The 13,676-nt window shown below is 41.9% G+C and overlaps 1 protein-coding gene across 2 annotated transcripts in view; it reads right to left on the bottom strand.

Annotated features, from left to right (window-relative positions):
- Positions 1 to 13,676, bottom strand: part of LOC108707349 (alpha-2,8-sialyltransferase 8E) — a 46,726-nt gene extending 33,050 nt beyond the window's left edge. For both annotated transcript variants that reach the window (XM_041580646.1, XM_041580647.1), the window contains exon 1: positions 13,069 to 13,676. In XM_041580646.1, the coding sequence (XP_041436580.1) occupies positions 13,069 to 13,199 (131 nt within the window). In that variant the 5' untranslated portion in view covers positions 13,200 to 13,676. The remainder of the gene's footprint in view (positions 1 to 13,068) is intronic.

Raw genomic sequence — 13,676 nt, 5'->3', positions numbered from 1 at the left:
CAAAAACCTGAAAAAAATGTGAGTTTTCAGGTGGAAAATTTGTATGATTCGAATTTTCGTAAGATTTTCACATTTTCTTCGTTTTTTCCCACACTCAAATTTTTCGGGGGAAAATGTATTGATAAAAAAGGGGAATTAACCCGAGCGTATTTAGTCGGAGTATATTTCATAAAAAAATTCAGATAAATTCGGATTTTGATAAATAACCCCCTTAGTAGATTTTTAGGAGTTTCGAGTTTTTTCCCACACTCAAATTTTTCAGAAAAATGTATTGATAAATAAGGGGAAATAACCTGTGCGAATTTGGATTATATTTCAGAAAAAATTTTGATAAAATCGGGTTTTGATAAATAACCCCCTTAGTATGATGTAGTAAGTGATATTCCGAGAAAATTTGCAATTGGTTTTCATTTTTAATTATCTTTGTATTTTGATTTAGCTTTTTATGCAGCAGCTCTCCAGTTTGCAATTTCAGCCATCTGGTTGCTATGGTCCAAATTCCCCTAGCAACTATGCATTTATTTGAATAAGAGGCTGGAATATGAATAGGAGAGGCCTGAATAGAAAGATGAGGAATAAAGAGCAGCAATAACAATACATTTGTAGCCTTACAGAGCATTTGTTTTTAAATGGGGTCAGTGAAACCCGAATAAGAAGGCAAGTAATTCAAAAAACTATAATAAAGGAAAAATGAAGACCTAGAATTAGGCAATATACATTCTATAACATACTAAAAGTCAAAATAAAGGTGAACAACCCCTTATATATATGTGTATACACAGCTCTGTATACAGGGAATGTTATTAAAATCGCAAGCGTTATTTAAAATGGCATTTTTTTGAATGTTTAGCGCAGCTCCCAATGTAAAATCATTGTCTGGCGAATATAACTCATCACTCATTATCGCTAAGCAAAGGTTAGCGCTTAAACCTGCTCTGGAGTTTCCCTAAATATTTTACGATTGCGACATTTTATTACATGTTCGAGAAAGGCCATTTGTTCGCAGACTTCGTTGAGGTCTCAAATTGTACATAAAGGGCCCAAAAGGGGAAAATATTGGTTGCTAAAAAAATTGAAGATGAAATAAAAGAAAATACACCATCATCCTAACCCCTAGGGGTGCTGTTTAAATTGCAGTCTGTAGTTAGTTCTATGGCGAGTGCAGTATGGCAGCTCCCAGTCCCGTGCAGAAAATGATTGTTTCTGTTTGTGGTCATGTAGATGGGAGAGAAACTCTGTAAAGCATATTTCTCCCTGAGGTCCCGAGAGCTACTAATAATTTAAAACAGCAGAGCATGAATAAAAGGCCAGTGCTGTGGCCCGGCTAAATGCGACTCAAGCTGTTTCCCAAGGATATGAAATATGAAATCTGCAGGAATATGCTGAAGTTTTCTACACCCCGGGGAACATTTGGGAAAGGTTCTGCCTGTAACTTGGGCTTCTCTGTATCGCTTTCCAAATCTGCAGCTTCACATGCACAGAGTCTTTTATCATCCTGAGTCTCAAGAGCTGACATTTAAATAAACTTCCTCTTACTCCAATATACTCACAGTCAGAGAGTTTTTGCACTGGGACAACATTATCCAGAGCAATGGTGCTGCCATGTTGCACTCCCTGAATGTTCTGATGCTTCCCTTGTATTCATAGTACTGGCCCTTGTTCAGATTACAATTGCACAAACAGTTTGGGGAATTAAATGGTGATAGAGAAGCATCTATAAGATCCCTTGAGCAGCCCCAGGGGCCATAACTATTCCTGGAAGGGACACGTTTGGCCTCTTGAAAATTGCAGATGGAGGAGTGAGCTCACTCTCACTTATTTTAGGAAAATTAAGCTGGCCATACATGGACCAATAAAGGTGATGACTTGACCCTTAAGATGCCTGGAGCAATTGTCTATCCAGGGCTGCTCCGGTCATGAGGCAGGGCGAGAACCTTTCCTCAGGGACAGTAAAAAGCTGCCTCTTGTATCTTTAAGAACCGAATTTACGGGTTTTAACCTGGAAATTCGGCTCCACTAGTGCAGAATGCAGGGGTAGCAATCCTGCCCCTGCTCCAACACTAATGTTTTAAACACGGAGCCAGAAATGGGGGGCAGAAGCAGCCCCAGGATCGCCCGTGTGTCTAACTGCAAATTCTGTCAGATAACGGCTGCATTGGTGGGTTGATGTGGTCCTGATCCTACATAAATCTCTATTATGGTAGTGGATCAGCTTGATTAGGCCCAGGCCATGGGTTAGTCTGGGTTGAGAAAAAAAAAGAAGAAAATAGTCAATAAGTTCCGCTCCATATTCCCAAAGTCACTGCCCTCACTGTGACCACCACCTACGCAACTTCAACTGGAACTTCTGTTCCTCAGGTCTAAAGGCGTGAGCTCTTGTGCACTGTGGAACATCCTCCGCTATAATGCCCTCTAATGTACTTGTAAAGATAATTATGTAAAACATTTCTGCAGAGAAAACATTCCCAACCTTCTCCGTCTTTCTTCATAGTTTAATTTCTACATTTCCTTTTACCAGTCTAGTTGCATGTCTCTCCAGCTCATGAACACTCTTCTAGAGCCCAAAAACACACTACAAACTCAAGGTGATCCTTTACCAGAATTATGTTTTTATACCTTGCTTTTTTTTTCCTGGACAGCACCTTATTTACTTTAGTAGCCACAGAATGTCATTGCCTAGCTTGTTATCCACAAATTCTTCTCAATTAAGGAACACACACACACACACATCAGTGTATAAGTTATTTCTTATATTGAATAACCTTGCATTTTTCAACACTGAACCTCTTTTCTAGTTTGCTGTGCAGTTCTTCGGTGCAGTTAAACCTCTCTACAAAGTGGCAACATCCTGCATGAATCCTATAGTTCTGCACATTTTAGTATACTCTGCAAAAATAGAAACAGTACTTTCAATGCCCTTCTGTAGACTGTATTAAATGCTTTAGCAAAGTCTAAGTAGATCACATCCACTACCATCCCAGAGCCAAGGTTCCTGCTCACCTCCTCATAAAAGGCAATTTAAATTAGATTGACAAGATCTGTTGCACATAAAACCATGTACAGGTATGGGGACCTGTTTTCCAGAATGCTTGCGAACTGGGGTTTTCTGGATAATAAATGTTCCCATAATTTGGATCTTCGCATCTTAAAACTACTAGAAAATCATATAAACATTAAATAAAGCCAATAGGCTGGTTTTGCTTCCAATAAGGATTCATTATATCTTAGTTGGGATCAAGTACAAGGTACTATTTGATTATTACAGTGAAAAAGGATATCATTTTTAAAAATTTGGATAATTTGATTATAATGGAGACTATGGAAGACGGTAATTCAGAGTTTTCTGGATAACAGATTTACGGATAATGGGTACCATACCTGTATTATGATATGTAATTAAATCAAGTATCGTCCCCTTATTACCCATTCAAAAAGCTTTCCTACCACCTAACTAACTGGCTGAGAATGAGATCCCTTTTTGAAAAATGTCACCACATCAATAATCTCATGGCATCATGCCAGACTTAAAAGAATCCTGGGAAATTAAGAAAATAGGTTTGGCAATCACAGAGCTAAGCTCTTGTAGTACCCTGGGGGGGGGGGCAGCAGCCAGTAATAAATATACTATAAATATATAAATATACTATAATTATTGGCTTCTTCAGTTGCGTAAGTCGAAGAAAAACAACAGTTGGAAAGCTCTGTTTTTTCCCTGCTCTCGTCAACCAATTTACCTCCCTCTGATACCAGGGATCCCACCCCCTATTAATACATTTTTTCTATAGTATTTATATTTTAAAAAATAATAATAACTGGGATTTGTCCTCTGAAATCCCCTTTTCATATTCTATTTTAGCTTGTAGGATGCTTTTTATATGCTTTATTGGCATTGTTGCACCTAAAGTCCCAGTCAGTGCCATAAATGTAGTACTTAGTACTAACTTTTTTAGGTTTAACCCTGTTAATGTGAATGCAGCTGTACCTTCTAACTGTACTGTTATGGCAGCTCCCACTCATATGTATACATACATACAAATATACAGAAATGGAATGCTCTGGGCACACAAAAGCTACATCCTCATTCTGTACTGTCTAAGGAAAATAATTATGCCATATGAATAAATGTAGAAGCTTCCCTTATAAAGAAAGCTCTGCCCTGTAGGGTTAAACGTGAACACATTGGAATAGAGAACTATAGCCTTAAACTCCCCAGAATATTATGTATGGAAATCAGCCTTTCATCTCCAGAGCTTCCCACACACCCAACTTGTGCACTGAGAGAATGGGTTCCTATGCGGGGGGACGTCATGCCAGGAGGCACTTTGCCTGGATTGTGATTTTAACGCGCCTTCTCAATTGTGTTCCGAAAAAGTTCAGCTGTGAACAATTCTGCCAATTACACGCTCTGATCAGGAGGGGGGCATATTCTTATTCAGAATCGGCATAAAGCACGGCTTTTCATTCTGTCGGAAATGGGAGAGGGGGGTATTTATTTGCAGCCATTATTGTCCGCCATAAAGAATGAAATGATGGGCTCTGTGTACTAAAGGCCGACGAGAAAATTAAGCAGAAGAGTCAACACAGAATTTTCAAAAATGTAATTTGCCTGAATATTAAATATTGATTTTTATATTTTCTGAATTTTTATTTTTTTAATTTGCAACCTATAACCTTGAGGCATGATGCATAGAAATGGAACTATAAGTATAATAAGTCCCACGGTGGGTTCTGGGGTATTATACATGGAATTGGCACTTATTTATCCTGCCGTGTGTTCTGGGGAATTATATATGGAATTGCACTGTATTTATCCAACCGTGTGTTCTGGGGTATTATATATGGAATTGGCACAGTATTTATACTACCTTGTGTTCTTGGTATTATACATGAAAATGGCCCTGTATTTATCCTGCTGTGTGTTCTGGGTATTATACATGAAAATGGCCCTGTATTTATCCTGCTGTGTGTTCTGGGGTATTATACATGGATTTGACACTGTATTTATCCTGCTGTGTGTTCTGGGGTATTATACATGGAATTGGCACTGTATTTATCTGCTGTGTGTTCTGGGTATTATACATGGAATTGGCACTGTATTTATCTGCTGTGTGTTCTGGGTATTATACATGGAATTGGCACTGTATTTATCCTGCCGTGTGTTCTGGGGTATTATACATGGAATTGGCACTGTATTTATCTGGTGTGTGTTCTGGGGTATTATACATGGAATTGGCACTGTATTTATCCTGCTGTGTGTTCTGGGGTATTATACATGGAATTGGCACTGTATTTATCTGCTGTGTGTTCTGGGTATTATACATGGAATTGGCACTGTATTTATCCTGCCGTGTGTTCTGGGGTATTATACATGGAATTGGCACTGTATTTATCTGGTGTGTGTTCTGGGGTATTATACATGGAATTGGCACTGTATTTATCCAACCGTGTGTTCTGGGGTATTATATATGGAATTGGCACAGTATTTATACTACCTTGTGTTCTTGGTATTATACATGGAATTGGCACTGTATTTATCCTGCTGTGTGTTCTGGGGTATTATACATGAAAATGGCCCTGTATTTATCCTGCTGTGTGTTCTGGGGTATTATACATGGAATTGGCACTGTATTTATCTGCTGTGTGTTCTGGGGTATTATACATGGAATTAGCACTGTATTTATCTGCTGTGTGTTCTGGGGTATTATACATGGAATTGGCACTGTATTTATCCTGCCGTGTGTTCTGGGGTATTATACATGGAATTGGCACTGTATTTATCTGCTGTGTGTTCTGGGGTATTATACATGGAATTGGCACTGTATTTATCCTTGTGTGTGTTCTGCATTTTTTAAAATGGAATTGGTGCCGTATTTATCCTGCCATGGGCTCTATATATTTGTTGGTTATATATATATATATATATATATATATATATGGGTCTAGTTTGCAAAGCACCTTGAGTGCAGGTAGAAGGGGATGTGGATATTCACCACCCCAATTATTACCTTACTTCTTGCTAATAGGAGAAATTTATCTACCCCCAGATTTCTCCCCTGTTCCTCTGGTTATTTATCCATTTGGGCGGCTGATTGCTTTTTAACAGTATTTAAAATATATTCTAAAAGAAAATCACAAAATCCAGCATAATGTTTCAGATTCTTAGAAAAAAAACAAATATTGAAACTCAAAAAGCACAAAAACACTTGTGTTGTAGCCAGTGGGCTTATTCTTGCCAAGCAGCACGGAGCCAATTGTGACAATGATTAGAGAGAAATTGACATAAAGAAAAACATGCTAATTGCCTTGTTTACATCACTGTGAAATATGGAATAATATCCAAAGGTAGAAGAATGCCCACAAGTGACAAATATTACTGCCAACCCACAATGAAACAAGGGGAGTGGCCAAAAGCACAAATATGGCTGCTCTGTGTTAGAGTTTCCTAATGTTCTACTGATCAGTAGGATACTCCAGCCTTAGACAGACCATCCAAGAACTGACCTAGAAATTCCATTCTGGTAATGCCTTCATATCAACACAAATTCCTTTAAGACCAGAGATTTGGTCAAGGCTTTAAAATGAAGATACAAAATGAACAAGGGGTAATATGCCCTAGTTTTAAAATACTGACATGTTTCTGTGCAATAGTTCGTTCAGGAAAGTTTTTTAATTAAAAATTAAATCTCAGCCATAAAGCAGGGAAGGACTGTTATTATTATTATTAACATGTATTTATATAGCGCAAACATATTGCGTAGCACTGTTGCTTCCAATGGGGATCAGATAAAACCTGTGCAGCCACTGGGACAGACACTTTGGCTCTTCGGTACTTCAGCGGTTTGGCGCTGTCAAGGGGGACCCTGCTAATTCGAAAAATGCCCCCTGTGCCCCCCTGATGGCGGCCCTGACTATACCTGCTATCCCACAGTCACACTCCCTTCCCAGAGACTATTATCCACTGTTACTATAGGCACCATCTCTCCCTACTATACCTGCTATCCCACAGTCACACTCCCTTCCCAGAGACTATTATCCACTGTTACTATAGGCACCATCTCTCCCTACTATACCTGCTATCCCACAGTCACACTCCCTTCCCAGAGACTATTATCCCACTGTTACTATAGGCACCATCTCTCCCTACTATACCTGCTATCCCACAGTCACACTCCATTCCCAGAGACTATTATCCACTGTTACTATAGACACCATCTCTCCCTACTATACCTGCTATCCCACAGTCACATTCCCTTCCCAGAGACTGTTATCCACTGTTACTATAGGCACCATCTCTCCCTACTATACCTGCTATCCCACAGTCACACTCCCTTCCCAGAGACTATTATCCACTGTTACTATAGGCACCATCTCTCCCTACTATACCTGCTATCTCACAGTCACACTCCCTTCCCAGAGACTATTATCCACTGTTACTATAGGCACCATCTCTCCCTACTATACCTGCTATCCCACAGTCACACTCCCTTCCCAGAGACTATTATCCCACTGTTACTATAGACACCATCTCTCCCTACTATACCTGCTATCTCACAGTCACACTCCCTTCCCAGAGACTATTATCCACTGTTACTATAGGCACCATCTCTCCCTACTATACCTGCTATCCCACAGTCACACTCCCTTCCCAGAGACTATTATCCCACTGTTACTATAGACACCATCTCTCCCTACTATACCTGCTATCCCACAGTCACACTCCCTTCCCAGAGACTATTATCCACTGTTACTATAGACACCATCTCTCCCTACTATACCTGCTATCCCACAGTCACATTCCCTTCCCAGAGACTGTTATCCACTGTTACTATAGGCACCATCTCTCCCTACTATACCTGCTATCCCACAGTCACACTCCCTTCCCAGAGACTATTATCCACTGTTACTATAGGCACCATCTCTCCCTACTATACCTGCTATCCCACAGTCACACTCCCTTCCCAGAGACTATTATCCACTGTTACTATAGGCACCATCTCTCCCTACTATACCTGCTATCCCACAGTCACACTCCCTTCCCAGAGACTATTATCCACTGTTACTATAGACACCATCTCTCCCTACTATACCTGCTATCCCACAGTCACACTCCCTTCCCAGAGACTATTATCCACTGTTACTATAGACACCATCTCTCCCTACTGTATTTATCCTGCCGTGTGTTCTGGGGTATTATACATGGAATTGGCACTGTATTTATCTGGTGTGTGTTCTGGGGTATTATACATGGAATTGGCACTGTATTTATCCTGCTGTGTGTTCTGGGGTATTATACATGGAATTGGCACTGTATTTATCTGCTGTGTGTTCTGGGTATTATACATGGAATTGGCACTGTATTTATCCTGCCGTGTGTTCTGGGGTATTATACATGGAATTGGCACTGTATTTATCTGGTGTGTGTTCTGGGGTATTATACATGGAATTGGCACTGTATTTATCCAACCGTGTGTTCTGGGGTATTATATATGGAATTGGCACAGTATTTATACTACCTTGTGTTCTTGGTATTATACATGGAATTGGCACTGTATTTATCCTGCTGTGTGTTCTGGGGTATTATACATGAAAATGGCCCTGTATTTATCCTGCTGTGTGTTCTGGGGTATTATACATGGAATTGGCACTGTATTTATCTGCTGTGTGTTCTGGGGTATTATACATGGAATTAGCACTGTATTTATCTGCTGTGTGTTCTGGGGTATTATACATGGAATTGGCACTGTATTTATCCTTGTGTGTGTTCTGCATTTTTTAAAATGGAATTGGTGCCGTATTTATCCTGCCATGGGCTCTATATATTTGTTGGTTATATATATATATATATATATATATATATATGGGTCTAGTTTGCAAAGCACCTTGAGTGCAGGTAGAAGGGGATGTGGATATTCACCACCCCAATTATTACCTTACTTCTTGCTAATAGGAGAAATTTATCTACCCCCAGATTTCTCCCCTGTTCCTCTGGTTATTTATCCATTTGGGCGGCTGATTGCTTTTTAACAGTATTTAAAATATATTCTAAAAGAAATCACAAAATCCAGCATAATGTTTCAGATTCTTAGAAAAAAAACAAATATTGAAACTCAAAAAGCACAAAAACACTTGTGTTGTAGCCAGTGGGCTTATTCTTGCCAAGCAGCACGGAGCCAATTGTGACAATGATTAGAGAGAAATTGACATAAAGAAAAACATGCTAATTGCCTTGTTTACATCACTGTGAAATATGGAATAATATCCAAAGGTAGAAGAATGCCCACAAGTGACAAATATTACTGCCAACCCACAATGAAACAAGGGGAGTGGCCAAAAGCACAAATATGGCTGCTCTGTGTTAGAGTTTCCTAATGTTCTACTGATCAGTAGGATACTCCAGCCTTAGACAGACCATCCAAGAACTGACCTAGAAATTCCATTCTGGTAATGCCTTCATATCAACACAAATTCCTTTAAGACCAGAGATTTGGTCAAGGCTTTAAAATGAAGATACAAAATGAACAAGGGGTAATATGCCCTAGTTTTAAAATACTGACATGTTTCTGTGCAATAGTTCGTTCAGGAAAGTCACACTCCCTTCCCAGAGACTATTATCCACTGTTACTATAGGCACCATCTCTCCCTACTATACCTGCTATCCCACAGTCACACTCCCTTCCCAGAGACTATTATCCACTGTTACTATAGACACCATCTCTCCCTACTATACCTGCTATCCCACAGTCACACTCCCTTCCCAGAGACTATTATCCCACTGTTACTATAGACACCATCTCTCCCTACTATACCTGCTATCTCACAGTCACACTCCCTTCCCAGAGACTATTATCCACTGTTACTATAGGCACCATCTCTCCCTACTATACCTGCTATCCCACAGTCACACTCCCTTCCCAGAGACTATTATCCACTGTTACTATAGACACCATCTCTCCCTACTATACCTGCTATCTCACAGTCACACTCCCTTCCCAGAGACTATTATCCACTGTTACTATAGGCACCATCTCTCCCTACTATACCTGCTATCCCACAGTCACACTCCCTTCCAGAGACTATTATCCACTGTTACTATAGACACCATCTCTCCCTACTATACCTGCTATCCCACAGTCACACTCCCTTCCCAGAGACTATTATCCCACTGTTACTATAGACACCATCTCTCCCTACTATACCTGCTATCTCACAGTCACACTCCCTTCCCAGAGACTATTATCCACTGTTACTATAGACACCATCTCTCCCTACTATACCTGCTATCCCACAGTCACACTCCCTTCCCAGAGACTATTATCCACTGTTACTATAGACACCATCTCTCCCTACTATACCTGCTATCCCACAGTCACACTCCCTTCCCAGAGACTATTCCCCACTGTTACTATAGACACCATCTCTCCCTACTATACCTGCTATCCCACAGTCACACTCCCTTCCCAGAGACTATTATCCACTGTTACTATAGACACCATCTCTCCCTACTATACCTGCTATCCCACAGTCACACTCCCTTCCCAGAGACTATTATCCACTGTTACTATAGACACCATCTCTCCCTACTATACCTGCTATCCCACAGTCACACTCCCTTCCCAGAGACTATTCCCCACTGTTACTATAGACACCATCTCTCCCTACTATACCTGCTATCCCACAGTCACACTCCCTTCCCAGAGACTATTATCCCACTGTTACTATAGACACCATCTCTCCCTACTATACCTGCTATCCCACAGTCACACTCCCTTCCCAGAGACTATTATCCACTGTTACTATAGACACCATCTCTCCCTACTATACCTGCTATCCCACAGTCACACTCCCTTCCCAGAGACTATTCCCCACTGTTACTATAGACACCATCTCTCCCTACTATACCTGCTATCCCACAGTCACACTCCCTTCCCAGAGACTATTCCCCACTGTTACTATAGACACCATCTCTCCCTACTATACCTGCTATCCCACAGTCACACTCCCTTCCCAGAGACTATTATCCCACTGTTACTATAGACACCATCTCTCCCTACTATACCTGCTATCCCACAGTTACACTCCCTTCCCAGAGACTATTCCCCACTGTTACTATAGACACCATCTCTCCCTACTATACCTGCTATCCCACAGTCACACTCCCTTCCCAGAGACTATTCCCCACTGTTACTATAGACACCATCTCTCCCTACTATACCTGCTATCCCACAGTCACACTCCCTTCCCAGAGACTATTATCCCACTGTTACTATAGACACCATCTCTCCCTACTATACCTGCTATCCCACAGTCACACTCCCTTCCCAGAGACTATTCCCCACTGTTACTATAGACACCATCTCTCCCTACTATACCTGCTATCCCACAGTCACACTCCCTTCCCAGAGACTATTATCCCACTGTTACTATAGACACCATCTCTCCCTACTATACCTGCTATCCCTCAGCCACACTCCCTTCCCAGAGACTATTATCCACTGTTACTATAGACACCATCTCTCCCTACTATACCTGCTATCCCACAGTCACACTCCCTTCCCAGAGACTATTATCCCACTGTTACTATAGACACCATCTCTCCCTACTATACCTGCTATCCCACAGTCACACTCCCTTCCCAGAGACTATTATCCACTGTTACTATAGACACCATCTCTCCCTACTATACCTGCTATCCCTCAGCCACACTCCCTTCCCAGAGACTATTATCCACTGTTACTATAGACACCATCTCTCCCTACTATACCTGCTATCCCTCAGCCACACTCCCTTCCCAGAGACTATTATCCACTGTTACTATAGACACCATCTCTCCCTACTATACCTGCTATCCCACAGTCACACTCCCTTCCCAGAGACTATTATCCACTGTTACTATAGACACCATCTCTCCCTACTATACCTGCTATCCCACAGTCACACTCCCTTCCCAGAGACTATTATCCACTGTTACTATAGGCACCATCTCTCCCTACTATACCTGCTATCCCACAGTCACACTCCCTTCCCAGAGACTATTATCCACTGTTACTATAGACACCATCTCTCCCTACTATACCTGCTATCCACAGTCACACTCCCTTCCCAGAGACTATTATCCACTGTTACTATAGACATCATCTCTCCCTACTATACCTGCTATCCCACAGTCACACTCCCTTCCCAGACACTATTATCCACTGTTACTATAGACACCATCTCTCCCTACTATACCTGCTATCCCACAGTCACACTCCCTTCCCAGAGACTATTATCCACTGTTACTATAGACACCATCTCTCCCTACTATACCTGCTATCCCACAGTCACACTCCCTTCCCAGAGACTATTATCCCACTGTTACTATAGACACCATCTCTCCCTACTATACCTGCTATCCCACAGTCACACTCCCTTCCCAGAGACTATTATCCCACTGTTACTATAGACACCATCTCTCCCTACTATACCTGCTATCCCACAGTCACACTCCCTTCCCAGAGACTATTATCCACTGTTACTATAGACACCATCTCTCCCTACTATACCTGCTATCCCACAGTCACACTCCATATCCCATAACTTTTATTCCTCATTTATTGCTTGTATAAGGAAGACTTTTACATTTGTTTCATTATTTATCATTCCCATACGTTTTCTATAAACAGCAGCTACTTTGCGAGACCCTACTATGTGCAGTGATGGAGTCAGTGGTGTCTGATTAACCCTTGCTGAAACACAATCACATCTCTGGCTGTTATTAGTCCCAAGGGCTTCAGTTGTAAAGCAGACACAGAATTCACATGGTGCATTGGAAGAGGTGACTGCAGTAATGACCCCTTTACACCCAGAGCACCACATTCACTAGCCCAGGGGATACTAGAACTAAAGTAACTAAAGACAAACCTAAAAACAACACAAGCATTTAACCCTCTGGAGACTGAAAAAGGCATATGAGCAGTAATAGAGATGCACAGTGGGAATAAAGGGGTTACAGAATGGCACACTAGATGCTGCCAGTGGTGAGTTGGCTGACTGTGCCCGCTGGCCGGCTATAGCCCGTTGGCTACTTACCTCTTGATGTAGTTTCTGCCGTACAGGATCTGTTGCAGCAAGGTCACCAGGGCAAAGGCGCAGATGAATATGAACAGCAAAGTTCTGTTGCCCAGCAAATCCCTGCCCCCAGATGGGTCTGCGTACCCCATGGTGAGGGCACCTCCAGCCCCCCACGACTGTCAAAGCAAGACTGTCAGTATTGGGCAATTATGTCTATAGCAGCGTCATGTCCTTGGGATACACAGGTATAGCCCCCCGGCCAGACTCCTCCACGATCCACAGCACAACTGGCCCCATTGTGTCCCCTGCCAGGCTGAGCCCCCTGACCAGTTTCCAGGGTAAAGTTTCCGGCAGCCCAGGACGTGGGGAACATGTAAATCCAGCCAGTTCTCCCCCCCACTTCATGCAGCTCCGTGACAGCCCCTTCCCTCTATTCCTCCTCCTCCTCCTCTGCTCACAGATCCAGCCTGATGGTCCTGCAGTCTATACGGGCACATATATACATGAATGCAATGTCAGCCTGTGCCCATGCTCTCTGCAGCCCCTCACTCACCCTCTCCCATTATACAGACACAGACATGAGTGGGGGTGGGAGGAGGGCCAGGCTCTGGCTGTGTCTCCCTCAT

The sequence above is a fragment of the Xenopus laevis genome, chromosome 1S (genome assembly GCF_017654675.1).
Source record: "Xenopus laevis strain J_2021 chromosome 1S, Xenopus_laevis_v10.1, whole genome shotgun sequence".
Classification (NCBI taxonomy): Eukaryota; Metazoa; Chordata; class Amphibia; order Anura; family Pipidae; genus Xenopus; species Xenopus laevis.
Note: the sequence above shows the minus strand (reverse complement) of the source record. Positions and strands in the feature narration are given on the sequence as shown.